This window comes from Mandrillus leucophaeus, unplaced genomic scaffold (genome assembly GCF_000951045.1).
Source record: "Mandrillus leucophaeus isolate KB7577 unplaced genomic scaffold, Mleu.le_1.0 Scaffold49, whole genome shotgun sequence".
Taxonomy (NCBI): Eukaryota; Metazoa; Chordata; class Mammalia; order Primates; family Cercopithecidae; genus Mandrillus; species Mandrillus leucophaeus.
The window spans coordinates 4,587,750-4,604,468 of record NW_012105253.1 but is presented as its reverse complement, the minus strand read 5'-3'; the positions used below and the strand labels follow the sequence as shown (position 1 = coordinate 4,604,468).

Here is a 16,719-nt window from a genome sequence, read left to right as displayed (position 1 = left end):
AAGTGGTTAGAGATGTTCAACCAGGCCATGTTGATATTGTCGATAGGATGATTCTTCATTGATCAGGATTTTCCCGCACATTCCAGGGTCCCTGGGCACACAGTGCTAGTAACATCCCCCTTCCCATTGTGATAACAACCAAAACTGCCACCATATTATTTCCAAAAGTCAAAAAAGGAGCTTTCAAAATGTAGACCCAGCTAAGAGGGAATGATAACGTTGATTTAGGTTCTTTCCAAGGGTCTGTTTTCAGCATTCATGTAAAATGCAGCACTGTGTCTGAAACTCCTCTTCATGACTGTCTCTGGCATGAAACTGTATTCTCTTCACTGTCTAAAGACCCACCAATATCCAAGAGCCCCTTTCCCCATTAATCCGAATACTCTTCACATTTGCAAAGTCTGGGTGTCTAATAGGTTAAACCTCTAACTTTTGAAGTTTGGGCTTTAAACTGATCTTTTGCTTACCTTTGTTTAAATAGATTTTTGCCACCAGCAGCCCATTTAGAAGGGAAAGAAAAAATAGCAATTCACAAAGCTGTACACAGAGTCTGTGTGTGGAACGAAGGTGCAGCTGGACCACCTCTCTGCCTCATGATGTCTGCAAACGCACAGTAAAATTAAGAAATTGTGCCAGTGCTAATATTCCCAGTCTCAACAAAGTGGTTTGTTTATTAGGTCTTCTAGCTCACAAAAGAGGTATTTAAAAACTCTGCATGTAGCCTTGGGAACCAACCACGGAAAAAGTAAACCTAAAGCACAAGTTTTGCCTTTGCAAGCAGCAAGCACTGAATCAATGAACATTAGACCATTTGAGTGAAGGCAACAAGATCACAATCAGAAAGAACAGCTTACTGATCAAAGGTAGATGTCCCTGAATCGTGATCCATTGATCTATAAAATTTAAAATAGCCCACGTAAGAGTATTTAAATAAATTAAGGTATGTCTAAGTGGTTATTGAAAAAAAATTGCTATTGTAGAAAACTAGCTGTTAATATACAGAAATGTCCACATCATATATCTAAATGAAAAATATATTGTGAAAACTGAATTCCCTAATTTATAATTGTCTTTATATATGTATATATTTTTGTTACATACTTTATACATTAATGTATTTTTATCTATTTCATAAATTTATAATTTTAGAATTTATAATTTTTAATTGAAAGTATAAATTATAAGTGCTAGAATATAAAAATGTATGGACAGCCTTTTAGCAAAATGTTGACGCACTTCTGTATAGTGCTAACAAGGTCTTTTTATTCTTATCTATATTTCTGACAACGAAGACCTCTAGTTTACAATGGGAGGAAAAAAGCATTTGTTTTTTCAAAACAGACTCTGTTTAACTGAATTAAGTGAGACCTGGTTTAAATAGTCCTCAGCGAACAAAAACCAGGGAAGACAACTGACTAGAGACGACATTTTCTGCCCAAAAGATAGATACTCTATATTTTACGCATGTTAAAAAATAAACAAGCAAACCCATTGGCAGGCACAGGCCTAAAAGACAGACTTTTCTGCAGGACAATAATACCCCAAATCACAGATACTTCTTCCTCTGACACTTTAAATGTCACATAGACAGAAATCTGCTCTCTAATTTTGCCCTCCATGTTGACAGCAATCTGGACTAAGAATAACTGGGCCTGTCTCCGACAAGCATGGCTACCTACAGGTGAACACGCAGGTTTTGTATTAGAACCTTAAATGCTAGAAAGGAGCTCCTCTTCATTCACTCCCCTCCTCACAAGGGTGGGTTCTGAAATGACTCCCAACAAATTGTCCTATCAAAACACTTTTCCTTTCATAAATCCAAATTTCCACCCTGAGCCGCTACAATTAAGCTTTTATCTTTAGATTGCATTTAGTGGCCACTTCTGTTCTCTCTCATGACTTGAGCTACCAGCCACAAATACTTAAAATAATATTTTTGATCCTGCTGTCCAAATGCACCCTCCCTCAAATTACAGTCTGTTAAATCCCTCTGCTTTTATGGAAAGAACAAACAGGCACTGGCCACACACTCTCTCCTGCCCACTGTAGTAGGCTGAAATTCTAAGATGACCCCCAAGATTCCTGCTCCCTGCTGTAACATGCTTGGTATAACCCCCTTCCCCTGAGTGTGGCCTGTGCAACCTGTGATTATGACAGATGGCCGTCCTGTGAGTGCCGGGTTACAATGGTGAAGGCAATTTTGTAGGTGTCATTAAGGTTCCAATTCAGTTGACTCTGAGTTCATCAAAATGGAGATTATCCTGAGTGCGTCTGACCTAATAAGGCAATCCCTTTAAAAGAAGGTCTAGAAATGAGAAAAATTTTCCTCCTGCTGGCCTGGAAGAGGCAAACCACTAGAAGATGTATTAAAAAAACAAAAACAAAAACAAATAAAAACCCTGAATTCTGTCTCCAACCATGTGATCCTGAACGAGGACCTCGAGCCTCAAATGAGACTGCAGCCCCAGTTGACACCTAACTGCAGGTTGGTGAGCCACTGAGGACAGGACCCAGTGAAGCCATGCCCAGACTCCTGACTCGTGGAAAATGTGAGATAATAAATGTGGTTGTTTTAAGCCACAATGTTTGCGGTAATTTGTTAGATGTAGTGCTCTGGATTGAACTGTGTCCCCCCCAAAATCTAAATGTTGAAGCCCTAGCTCCCTCTCTCTCTCTCTTCCCTCTACCCAGTAAGGACACAGCAAGAAGGTGGCTATTTACAAGTCAGGAAGACAGCCCTCACCAGAAACCAACCATGCTGGCACCCTGATCTCAGACTTCCCAGCCTCCAGAATCATGAGACATACATTTCTGTCGTTTAAGTCTCCCGGTTGTGGTATTTTGTTATGGCAGCCACACCCGATCAATACCTGTAGCAAGAGAAAACTAATACACCCACTGACTGGCTACATCTCTGTCCACTCCCTCACCTACACCCTCGCTTCTCTGTGTCTACTATCTGAAGACATTCATGAGGAGGAAAAATGAATCCTGAAGAGAAATGTGAGAGCTGGAGAACCTGTGACACTTTCAGGCAGCCTCAAACTGGGGGTGTGGCCCTGGCCTGTGCCCTCCTGGGCTCCCCTGAGCCTCTCCACACCTGTGTCTTGATCCCGCCATTTGCCCCCCTCAGCTCACTCCTTTAGAGAAGGAAGTCAGACTAAGATGGCACCCGCGACTTCATACGTGGGCTCCCAGATCACAGGTCAGTTGTTCTGCCCTGGCCTAGGTTTAGGTAAATCTCTTTTTTCCTGATGGTCTAGCCAAGAACAAGTTGAGTTTTTTAAAGAAACTTTTACAGGAAAACTGAGGGGAGGGAGGAAGAGGAATTTTTGAAATGCTCAAAGTAGACACATTTACATAAGACACATTTCTTAACTGAAGACCAGTCACAGCCTGGCTTGGCTGGTGTCACGCCTGGAATATCCACCTCCACATTCACTTCCTTCCCCTGCCCTGTCTCTGCAGGAGGTTTATAGCTGTGCCAGGCCTCCTCCAGCCCGACCTTCATTTGAGTTGGCTCCCTCACTAGCCTGGAGCCCCAGGCCCTGCCACTCTGCAGCTACCCCACCAACTCCTCCTGCTCTGTTTCTGGCTCCCTGGATAAATGAGGTACTTCCATACCTGACCTCAACAATTCCTCCCCTGGATCTAATAGTGAGGACCTCAGAAGACAGTGCTTTCCCATGACTCCCTGTCTCCAGGCCTCTTCGCTCTTGTGTCTTACCCTTGTTCTCTGACCACCTTGGCTTCAATTCAGCTAAGACATATTCAGAATTCATGATGTGTCAGTCAACTGTGCTAAATTCTGGAGATGCAAAGATGCTGTCTTGCAGCTCAAAGCCTACTAGGACTACCTAAAACATGCTCACTAGTTCATTATTGAAGCTGGTATTACATCATGCTGAAACTCAATTCACGATTAAACTGTTTTTCTCAACTAGTGCCCAAGCTGCATCTTGCTAGTAGCCAGGGGAACACTACGGTAGGCACCAAAACTTACCTGTAGCTTCTCTATCTCCTCCAACTCTCCAACTCTACAAAGTTGGAATAAAACAAATGTATTGGAATTTTGGTGTCTCAGTTCCATGTCCCTACTAAATTTCTCACTATTAGACTGTTTACTTACTTGCAGATATCCACTGCAAGTTAACAGAAGGAAACAGGACACTGATTTACCTGGGCCAAGGTAAATATTAACATTTAAGAGGATCGTCCTGGCTATTCAAAAGTGTGCTGGGCTCACCACAAGACTTCTCTAGTTTCAATTTTCCTACTGAATCCACAGCATGAGTACATAACTAAAGAATAGCCTCATGAAAACGAATTGACCACTCCTATCCAGTTATGTTATAGACTGCAAACTCCAAGAACGTATATCAGATGCATTTTATTGTCCTTGTTCTGTGACCTGCACAACATAATGAACAACTGGCCATTCAAATGAGTTTTAGTGATGACGATGAAAACCAGCGGGATCATCAGTTTTGTGACGATCCCAGGCTTAAGGATGGCTGTCTGTTACCAACTTACACCACAGGAGTCAACAGAAATATACAGGACATTCACACAAGAATGGAGCAAAGTTCCAAACATGTTTACATGAAGGTGTACCTCTTCCTAGTTGAGAAATAAGTCTATACCTCACATCAGGGTACAGAGATCACTGGTCTCAGGGCAATCTCAAAGGCCAAGTCAGCCCAAAGAAGTATCATTTTTTCTTAGGCAAATGCCAGCTATCAAAGTGCAAAAGGAAATAGCCACTTGGACCTGGAGTTCAGCATTCAGACTGCTGACCCTATCATCTCTGCCACAGTGAGGCTGATACTGACCCGTGATGGGCAATCCAGCAGTTGGGATTCACTTGCTAGCTTCCCACAGATGTTTAAAAAAGGACAGGTCAGAAACGATGTCATTGTAAAGTGGAAGCTAATCTCAAAACACACTTTATAAAGGGCTCACATATTCTCATTTAATTGCAAAATTATCAGGAGAGAGGGAATCTTTTTGTTTCTTCAGTAATTCGAAGGCTTGGGGAGGCTTTCCCTGGTTTCAAGATCCTTCTGTGCAAGTTACTTCCTTATATTTCGCTTTTCCCATGGATTAAATAGGCACCAGTGTTACAGTAGCCTCTTCTTCCCACACCCCTTTGACCTGGGTCTGTTATATTCAGCAAGTCTCTTCTATGGCTTTATTCAACAGCTAACACAGACATAAACCTTGTCAACACCCCAATCAAGATTAGAAAAAAAAATCTAAGGGGTATTTCATGAATGTTTACTTTGGAACATTTGTGTTTCTCACACCAGGGAAAAAATAACATGTTTTGGAAGAATAAAATTAAATAGTGACATTTGCTTAGACACTCATGGATGCAAAACCCAGTCCACACTGGTTATTTGATAATGGTGTTATTGAGAATGATCAACTTCAGGTCGAGTTGGTGGGAAACAAAGGTCACCGTTAAGATGACTCACTGATTTTCTCTAAGGATCTATTGATAAGCTCCTTGTCAAGAGAGGTACTATCAGAAGTATAATAAGGAAAGTGGCTAAGTATATTATTTTATTTAATCTTCACAACAGACACATGAGTGGGGTCATTATTATCCCATTAGCCCAACGAGAAAATGCAAGCTCAGAGAGGCTTTACAACTTGCCCAAAGTTGCACAGCTAAGGAAGGGGTAGAACTAGGAAATCAAAATCAGTTCCTCTGACTGCAAAAGCCACACTCTTTCCACTACACCATATGCTTCTTGATCTTTGATGGTGAAAATGTGAGTGGTTTTGTCATGGAATTGTGGGTCATATGAGGGGTACTGTGTTTTCCAATGGGATAGCTATTCTCACCAAACAGGCGCTGGTTAAAGAAAGGATCAAGACTCACACCCTGGATTTCTCCGGAGGGCAAAATGTCTGATAGTCATTTCAGGTAAGGTCAGATATGATTACCATCAGTTCACATTTATGTCTTTTTCTGGGGAAACTGGACCACATCAAAGAAGCTCACAAATGCTAAAGCCCCTCGTAAATGTAAGGTGATATTATCACCACCGCTCCCTTCTGAGACACAGAGGGCTGTTTCTCCCCTACCCCATGCTTCTGAGCTACTCCGTAGTAGTGCTTTCTTCAGGAATTTGGTTTGTTTGGGGTGGGGAGTGAGGAGGTATTACGAAGGCTCCACAAACACCAGAATAGCAGTGTGTCTGTGTACGCATCTGAAGGTGAGCCATTTATCATTCAGTTTCATGGCAAAACAAACAAACAAACAAGGACATGTCAGAAACCGTGTCATTGTAAGGTGTAATCTAGATCTCAAAACACACTTTATAAAGGACTCACATATTCTCATTTAATTACAAAATTATCAGGAGAAAGGAACCTTTTTATTTCTCCACTCTAGTAATTCAAAGGCTTGGGGAGGTTCTCCCTAGTTTCAGGATCCCTAGTTTCATGGTACAAACATGGTACAGTCTGAAGAATAATACACTGATCCTCATTATTCACAGATTGCATATTTATGAATTGTGTCTAATTGATAAAATTGATTTGTAACCTCAAAAATCAATACATGTGGCACTTTCATGGTCATTTGAGAATCCACATAGTGTGGCAAAAAATTTGGGTCACTGACATGCACATGCCCAGCTAAGGTTGAAGCAGGGCATGCTCTGCCTTCTTGATCTAGCTCTCAGGCTGTTACGCAGGGTCCTTTTCATGGTCTATTTAGTGCCATGTTGTTTTTCACATCTTTGTGCTTTTTGTTGGTGACGTTGCTGTCTAAAACCTCCCAAGCACAGTGCTAAGTGCTCTCTAGTGTCCTAAGTACAAGACGGCTGTGATGTGCCTCACAGAAAAAAATCCACGTGTTCGATAAGCTTTGTTCAGGTATGGGTGATAGCACTCTTGGCCGTAGTTCAATGTTAATAAACCAACAATATACTAATACATCAAGTATGGTGTCCTTAAACAGAAGCACACATAAAACAAGATTATATACTGGTTAGTGATAAAAATGTAATCAGACACCGCAGGAACCTAATCCTCTATTTCCCTTAGCAGCAATGGTTTAGTATTTGCTAGTTCAGTGTTCACAGTGACTTAACAGACCCTAACCACTGCAAATAACAAGAATTGATTGTACTTACTAAAATGTATAAGTATGGTATATAAGCTTAAGGAAGTATTGGGGAAATGCCTGTCATGCATTCAAAGGGCAATATATTAACTATCCAAAATCATATACATGAAAAAGACTGTAAGAAATACACAAAACAGGCCAGACGTGGTGGCTCATGCCTGTAATCCCAGCACTCTGGGAGGTGAGGCCCAAGGACTGCTTGAACCCAGGAATTCGAGACCAGTCTAGGCAACATAGGGAGCCACTGTCTCTAACAAAAACAAATGTTTTAATTAGCTGAGTGTGGTGGTGCACAGCTGCAGTCCCAGCTACTTAGGAGGCTGAGGTGGGAGGATCCCTTAAGCCCAGGAGGTGGAGGCTCTAGTGAGTCAGGATCACGCCACTGCACTACAACCTGGGTGACAGAGCGAGACCTAGTCCTCAAAAAAAAAAAAAAAAAGAAAGAAAAAGAAATATACAAAATAGATAACAGGGCTGTTAGGATAGTGGGAACATAAGAGATTTTTCTGATTTCTCTAACTTCGGTAATATGTTATTTTCGTAGTTTAAAAATAAAGTTTCAAATGCAAAATTACTCCCATCCATTAATATCTCTGAAAAAAACCCACGAGTCCTTATTGTCAAGTCTATGACTAATACCCTGTTCGGCAGCCCTACGAAAAGGTAATTAAAACCATCTGGAGGCCTGGTGAGGTTTGATTTACTTTTCTGGGAAACCTGGAAAAGATCTTCCTAGTATGGACCTGATTTGTCATCTAACATTGAAGGTTCTCGTTGTGTTTGATTTCTATTAACTATCTCTTCCATATACTCAGCCTCCTTCCCATCCTCCCCACGGCTGAGAGGATATCCCCACCCAGCCCTCAGGCTCTTAGTCTTTCAACTCAAATGTCACCTTAGAAAAGCAGTGTCCGTGTCCCCTACAGGAGCCACAGGTCCCATTTTGTCATCTTCACTGCATTTGCCAGTATCTGAAATTAGCTTACCAATTTATCTGTTCCAGTTTTTATCATGTGGCCCCTGCTTCCCCACCTTTGCACTAGAATATACAGGGACTGTCCGTCTTGCTCAGTGTTTGACTGACACCCTACTACCCCACCCCACTCTACCATATCTGCAAGTGCTCAGTATTTGCTGACTTACTAAGTTTTTCCTGATTCCTCTTTCTCCTGTGACCCCAAATCCAGACATAATCACTTATTTACCTATCTATCCTATTCCAGGAGGAGTTTAAGAATCTTTCTTTCTTTCTTTCTTTCTTTCTTTTTCAGATAGGGTCTCACTCTCTCACTCTGTCAACCAGGCTGGAGTGCAGTGGTGTGATCTTGGCTTACTACAACCTCCGCCTCCAGGGTTCCAGCGATCCGCCTGCCTCAGCTGGGATTACAGATGCCTGCCACCACGCCTGGCTAATTTTTGTATTTTTAGAAGAGACACGGTTTCACCATGTTGGCCAGGCTGGTCTCGAACTCCTGACCTCAAGTGATCTGCCTGCCTCAGCCTTCCAAAGTACTGGGATTACAGGTATGAGCCGCTGCGCCCAGCCAGTTTAAGAATATTTCAATCACTTACTAAGACCTTTTAATGTAAACTCCTTGATGTCTCTTGACTTCATCCTGATTTATTTCCTGGGAAAGAAGAGAGCTCAGAGTTAGAGAGCTTGTTCCCTCTAAGTCACTGTAGTTGATGTTAAGTGGGATTAGCTCCCAGTGGTGTTTCACTGAAAACCTGCTTACCGCTTAGTTGATTAACTGCTACTCCACATAACACATTCCTTCTTTACGACCAAATTACTGCCAGAGCCTTCTAACTTCTCTGCACCCACTCCAGTCTAGCTAAGGCCCGAAGAATGGATGGGTAAATAGCAGTATCTGAGACCTGCTGTTGGTTTATGTTAAATGTTCTTTAAAAAGGGTCAACCATCCCCCACACATGGCTCTCCTGAAAGGGAAGGGTATGTGGGTTTGCAGAGGAGGGGACAGTTGGGTGGGTGATGACTGTCTCGAAATGTGACTATAGAGAAATCAAGTCATCTCTGTTGGAAAGTCCTTGTTTCACTTGCATTGTGTTTTAAGGCTGGGAAGGGGTACACACTGAGCTCTTTCTAATGCCAAGCCTTCATCAGAAAGCAGCTGTAATATAGAAAAAATGCTTTGCCTAATCCTGTTTTCATAATGGTTTCTAGGCAACCACTTGATGCAAACTAGTTTGTAAACAGCTGGCAGCTAGATAACCAAGAGAAAAAAGAGCACTTACAACAGACGGTCAGAGACCCGCAGAAGGGAAAGGCATCATCATGGGGTTTTCACACAGCCCAGTAAGATCACAAGGTCCTGTAACCTCTCCAGGAGGAAAAAGTAGCAGGGGTGTGTGAGCTGGAAACCTGGAAGAATAAATGGCACTCTCCTGATGAATCATAAGGAAAGAGAAATTCTTCGTGTCATTCTTCACGGAGGAGACAAGATCAAAATCTTGAGAGGCAACCTCTCTGCATGGGTTTCTGCCTGGTATTCCGAAGCTCCACACACATAAGTAGAGTCCAGCCCTTTGACCTTGAGATACAGGTTGGACCTGTCCTGTCTACGTGTGAGGGATAACTGAAATGACAACTGAAATTGTGAAATGACCCACAGCATTTAATGATTACCGGGAACAAAAGTGTAGGATCTTAGTGCTTGTTTACATTTTGGCTTGAATTGTGTATTATTTTTCCTGAAAAAGAAAAACTAGTAATCCTGGGGACATAATCCACAACTTACAAACACTCCTGCTCTTGCAGGTGGTGACAGCAGATAGCTACCTAGAAGTAGGGGTGGACCCAGACAGGGCGCAGGGGGCTAGGGATCATCTCAGAGGTGTCTGTTTGCTCCCTGTTCTAACTATAATGGCCGCGGCTCTCTATTTTCAGAACACTTTCAGCAAAAAGGAAAGAACCGCAAAGAAATCATCAGGAGCACTGCAGGCAGCGCACATGTAACCTCTATAAAGGCAGGTCATGCTTGCATCCAAACTACCCTAAGAGCACTCCTACTTTTTAAAATGAATCACTTTGTGTTGCCAAACTCCCCAGGTGCACCACATGTAAAGTTTATCTGTAACAGCAGCCTAAAGAGTTTGGAATGCTCATGGAATTGTCTGGTCATGAGAGAGGAGGCAGGCAAGAGGAGAAGAGGAAGGCATGGAGGCTAGAAAGTAGGAAGACCAGCTGCCCCAGTTGCCTCAGACTTTTCTGGTTGTAAAGTTCCACATCCTGGGATACCTCTCAGTCCCAGAGAAGCCGGAACAACTGCCCAACCTATAAACGAATAGAAAGAAGACTATAATGTTGCCTAAGCGCTAGGGTAATTAGTCACTCCAGACTCCCAGTGATTGAAAACCCAGATCCAAGAAACCAGGCCCTATAACTGCCAGAGTCTGGGTTCTTATTTAACATAAAACTCTAAAGTTCCCCGGACAGAGCCACTGGTAGAGACACCATTCTTCGACCACGTTAACCTACATTTAGAAGTAAACAATGAATGATCATGATAAACCAATCCCTCTCATGACCCCTAATTCTCACCAGGCTGACCTTTTGTAAGTGGTTACAGATACACTACTATTCCATCAGAAATCCTTGCCCATTTATTTCCATCTTCAATGAGTACAGTAAGAACCCATTCAACAGGTATAGAAAAAGCACGTGTTCACAGACAGTTTCTGGAGCAAGCAGCAAAGCCCGGGTGGATTGCAGCTGGTCGCATCCTGGTCTGGGAAGCACCACAGAATGGGGGAGGGTGAAGATGGTAGTCTTATGATTAGTTCTTCAGCACTGCCACCTCACTGCTCTCGCCTTAATCCCCACAAGCCAAACATACGCGTCCGGTTCAAAAATACTCATGGAGTCTAGAAATAGGTGTGAGGGCACTTGGCATTTTCACTTCTAATTTGTGATTAAATTTTTGGTCTAATTGGAAAACAATCTGAAACAAACATAACTCAGAAAATAATTTAACAGGTACCCCTGAAATCCACCACCTACACTCTTCAAATGTAAATCTGCGATCTTGGCCTCAAATTTTTGAAAAAGAACTGAAATATTACCAATAAAATTAAAACCCACCTCAAAGAGGCAGATCTGAGCACTGTCATCTCCTTTTTATAAAGGCAGAAACTGAAGCTTGGAAAGATTAATATGCCTAGTGTTCCATTATTGGAACGCTAAGCATGTGGGAGTTATTTATATCCTACCACTCAAGGTCATCGCCAAGGTCTGATTTTTCATTCATGCAAAAATTCAAAAAATTGCAACTTAAGGCATTAATGGGTTAAATAACTTCCCCCAGGATATATGGGGACAGTCATTGGACACATTCAAATCCTAGTCTTCCTTGATGCAAGTAAAATTTCTCTCACTGGGTACTTTTCAATCCAATTGAAATCACTCATACTTTGATGTTTAAAACACTAGCTAAGGCACTTGATTTGAGGTCTCAGATTTTGCTGCCGCTTGTGTTACCAGGCACCAGGTATTTGGTGGCAAGACAGAACCATCAGTTTGCCTCAGGAATGTAAGACTTTGAATCAGAGAAGACCCAAAGGCCTTCTAATTATTTATAAACAGTTGTTTCCCACTTATAAGTGGATATAAAATTAAAAAGCACTCACCAAGTGAGATGAATAAGCTATAAGGAGTAGAATACAATTTCAGTCTAATTGGACATTTTCATTATAGAGCATTTGCAAATAAGTGTTTAGTCAATTTACTTTAGAGAGCATCTCAGGTCAGTGTCTGGTTTAAATTCCAACTACCACTCCTGCCAGAAGAAAATTGTTTCGCAGTGTTAGCAGTGGACAGTAATACCCAGGTTTCCCCCCCCAGTGCAAGTTTCCAGTAATAGAATTAATTTTGAAATCAATTTCCGCTAAATCAAACCTGAGCTCTCTCTTATTCACAAAAGCTCCGAAGCCCACCTGAGCTGCTCTCAAACTGCCATTGCACTCTCTACCTTCCATCTTTCGGGTCCTGTAAATATTTGTCCTTTCGTGCCAAATATTTCTCGAGAAGCCACAGCCCAGATGAGCCATATTGAAACAGTAGAAAATAACAATGATAGTTATTTTACTTTTACTTGTATTTCACAATCCAGGTTCTGAATTCTTCGAGTTGGGCAAAGATTTGCGATTGCTAGCCTACAGCATAAGGCCCCACCTAAAAGAGACCATTCAGACAGGTGAAACAACATTCCGCACTGAGCTAGGTGAATCTGTTCACCTTTTTCTAGAAAAAGCGATTTGTCACTTAGAGGAAAGTAGCCAAATTCAATTAACCCAGTAGTGAAGAGCTACTTTTAGAGCTGAACAGCATTTCATTTTGTCAAACAGAGGCCTTTTTAAAAAGCAGTGTGTGTGTGGATTTAATCCAATGCCCCCCACCCCCCAGTGAATATTAAAATTCATAAAATGTTTTGTCTTTTCTTCTTCTGCCTCTCCACTCGGTTCCCGCTCTGGTCTAGTCAGATGTAACGATGACATGGAGTTCCCTGAACACACAGTGCTCTTCACTCCTCCCCGTCTTGAACACAGGTTCCTACAGCCTGGAATTCCACTTCCCTCCCTTCTCCACTGGAAAACTGCTACTTCCACAAACTAGCCTTCTTCCACTCACCCAGGAAGTCATGTCACTAGGCACCCAAAATGCACCCAAAGATTTCCTTCTCTTAACACATTTACCACTTACTTTTTGCATTTTTTTTTTTTAACTTATTTCTCTCTCTTCAAGGATGTGACTACAGGAATCTACAATGCCTAGACATAACAGAAGCCAAATAAACACTTGGGAAATCCATTAATGTCACAACCTCATTGCTTTCCCCACCATCTGTACAGCATCCTGACTGTCCACAGGGATGCCTAATTATACAATCCCAAGTTCTCCTTCACCCTGGAATCTCCACTGGGCCCAGACTACTTCGCATCAGAAAAAAATACAGTAACTCCAACCTCAGCAACTAGGCCCAGCCCCTCAACTAGTATAGAACTCTTAAACTTGAGAAGATGGATAATTTTTCTTCATTTTTAGAAAGCGAAGAATATTGTAATAACCCAAATAATTCCTACTCCTTCCATTCAATTTACAGGTTTCACAAGTTTTCTTCAAAGAACGCACCTGTAAGAAAGCCAGGTGTATAAGAAGAGTGGTAAATGCAATGACATTTATCTCTTTCCTCTGCCAAGGTATTAATTCATCAATAAGCAAAAACACTTCAGATGCGTTCTTACTAATTTTTGCTGTATCACAGGGTGGAAGGCTGTTTGATCCCAAGGGAACAATGGCTACAATATAGGACCTCCTCCCAGAAGGCAGGAACATTGTGTCTGGCGTGTTCTGTCCCAGGCCTGGCCCACTGAAGCCCCAGGAGCTGTTCAACTGAATCAGTCACTTTCCAGTTTTCCCCTAAATCCAGGTCATCACTGTTCCTAATTTCCATGGTCACCAAGGGAAACACGCAGCTCCCTGACTCATGCAGTTCCCTGGGGTCAGTCCTCAGTGGGAAGAGAGTAGAGTTTACAGGCCAGAAGTCAATTCAAACAGTTCACATTACCCAAGGCACACAAGCCCAAGGCTATGCATAACAAACGTGATGGCCCAACACAAGTGAGAACTCAGGTAAAATTCACGTAAAAAAAGAACCCCTTAAGTTTGTGACTTGGAGACAAACCACTAAGATCCTAAGTCTACTGTCTTGGGAAAAATCTTGGAATTTACTTTTCCCCACAATGATCAGAAAATAAAACTTTGGCCAGGGACAGTGGTTCACACCTGTATCCCAATACTCTGGGAGGCAAGGCAGGAGGATCGATTTAGCTCAGGAGTTCAAGACCAGCCTGGGCAACAGAGTGAGACCCTGCCTGTTTAAAAAAGAAGAAAGAAAGAAAGAAAAGAAATCCTTGGCTGCTTCAAACAAGCCAAACAGCTTGAGATCATCTGATGGGTGACAAGAGTTTTAAAAAGCTGCATTTGAGGAACTCACTTATCTGCTTGGCATTTGGTACAATGCAATGTTTAAATGTTTCAAGAAATCCAGTGAGTTAAGGGGCGGCCCTTTCTCCTATGTCTCACTTTCTGCATCAAAGACAATCAATAAGCTGCTCTGGATCCAGGGCCACCTGAAGAGCCTCTAGTGAGGTCACCAGCTGACACTTCCTCATTCTGCCTGACCACTGCTTAGACACGGGTGAGTGGATCTGGTCAGGATTAAATCCAAGGAAGGCCCAGTGTGGTCAGGGTCAATCCTCTGGTGCCAACACTTCACACACTTGCAATCTGTCTGCAACATAAGGGATGTAAAAACTTAAGTACTTCTTTTCAGTCTCCAAAATGCCAAGTCATTTTTTAAGAGACTAACATGAAAGCAGAAGTTACTACAGTATGTGTGTACGTCTGTCTCACATCTGAGAAGGAACCTATTGACTCCAAGAGACCAGAATTGACTTGTTAATGAGGACTGTAGAGACCCCACCTAAGGAGGATTGTGAAAACGGCCTCAATGCTTGGCAGGCCCTCCCAGGAAGAGGTGATGTCTGTTTCTCTGCTCTTTGATTCTGCAATGGCGTTTCGAGTTGCTTTGGCCAACACAATGAAGTGGAAGTGTAATTGTCCAAGTTCTGAAACTGGGCCCCAAGAGTCTTTGGCAACTTGAGCTGCCATCTGAACAAGACAGGACTAGTCTCTGGGTAATGAGTGAACCCCAAGGTCCATATTCCCCACCATTCCCTTTCTCTATCACCCTAGCTGATCGCCACTCATCCCCTAGAAGCAGAGCTGGCTGACCAGCACCTGACCACAGACTCATAGGTGAACCCAGCTGAGACCAGCAGAAGAAGAGTCCATCTGAGCCCAGTCCAAATTGCTGGTTCACAGAATTGCAGGCTAAATAAATGATGGTGGTTTTAAGCCACTAAGTTGTACGGTGATTTGTTATGTAGCAAAACCTCGAACACCATTCCCAAAAACATTCTGGGAGACAAGACATGACCATATGTTGAAATGACATTCAACTTCGCGAAGACAGGGAGCCCGATCGATGATTTCTCAAATATTCTACAAACCAGGGTGAAAGAAAGCATGATGAGAATCAAAGTGTAATAACCAACTTAAATTACCCTAAGTAAACTGCATCTTTTGCCATCCAGTGAGGAAAGTACATGCAATATTTAGAAAATGTAAGGTAATTTAATTACTGGTTCACCAGTACAACAGAAAGTTGAGTGATAAAATCCTTATTTACCTCAGTAACTTTTCACTTTCACTCTCTTCCCTTTATTTCTCAGAGGTCTACTTTCCACATTCCCATTCCCTAGTTTTTAGAATTCTCATGCTTCATATCCCCATTGTAGTCCTCTAGCAAAAACAGAAGCAGCAGCAGTGTCTACTGATGGAGAGATTTTACTAGGTGCTTTTAACACCTAGTAAAAAATATATACTTCTCATTATATAGTGAATTCTCATAACTATCCCATTAGATAAGTAATAATTAGACCCATTTTATAGGGCAGTAAACCAAGGCACAGAGAGGTGAAGTAACTTGCCAAGAACATGCGGTTTGAATGTGCTGGAGCTAGAATTTAAGCCACCATCTGTCTGGTTACACAGCTCATGAATTTTCCATTATCTAAACCGCCTCTGAGGAATAAGTGCTAAGTTCATAACATAGACTTTCCACGAGAATGCAAGCTTAAAATACAGTGACTATAAGTAAATGCAAAATAAATACATATGTGTGTATTTATACACATACACATGCACACACACACGGAGTGGGGGAGGGGAGAGAAAATAAAAGACAGAAAGAAGTAATTGTGAAAACTGAAATTCCACCAGAAGAGTTAGAATATTAGTGATTTTGTCCAAAACCTTTCCAAGGCTTAGAGAGAGAATCAGGAATATATAACAGGGTCAGTGGCATATTGGCCTGGAAATATCTAATAAAAGACAACATTGAATCAATTACCTCTGGCTCTAAAGCATACACATGTAAAGACATCCACAGGGGAACCATCTGAAATTCAAATAATTAATTGTGCATATTGTGAACAGTTTTCCCATAATATAACCACTACAGAAGCATGTATTTTATTTCATTTAAATTAACAAATAAACATAATCTCATTTATCAATTATTTTAAACTTAAAACTAAATAATTTCCTTTTTTTTTTTTTTTTTTTTTTTGAGATGGAGTTTCGCTCTTGTAGCCCAGGCTGGAGTGCGATGGCACGATCTCAGCTCACTGCAACCTCCACCTCCCGGTTTCAAGCGATTCTCCCACCTCAGCCTCCCGAGTAGCTGGGATTAGAGGTGCATGCCACCACACCCAGCTAATTTTTTGTATTGTTAGTAGAGACGGGGTTTCACTATGTTGGCCAGGCTGGTCTCGAACTCCCAACCTCAGGCAAAGACCTCGGCCTCCAAGAATTATTTCTTTTACTCAGAAAGAAATGTGGGCTTAAAAAGTCAATCTATTATTTTAGGAAGAAGCTTAAATTGTTAAATGTTTACATTCTGCATTAAATTTACTTCCTTCCTCCAAATTATAAA

The 16,719-nt window shown here is 41.9% G+C and overlaps 2 protein-coding genes across 2 annotated transcripts in view; one reads left to right on the top strand and one right to left on the bottom strand.

Annotated features, from left to right (window-relative positions):
- Positions 1 to 16,719, bottom strand: part of CREB3L2 (cAMP responsive element binding protein 3-like 2) — a 138,551-nt gene that overhangs the window by 76,969 nt on the left and 44,863 nt on the right. The window lies entirely within an intron of this gene.
- On the top strand, positions 9,040 to 13,364 carry LOC105550536. The gene is given in 6 exon segments (XM_011995482.1): positions 9,040 to 9,095; positions 10,809 to 10,840; positions 10,843 to 10,932; positions 12,166 to 12,194; positions 13,255 to 13,300; positions 13,303 to 13,364. Coding segments are annotated over 6 exon segments (315 nt in total).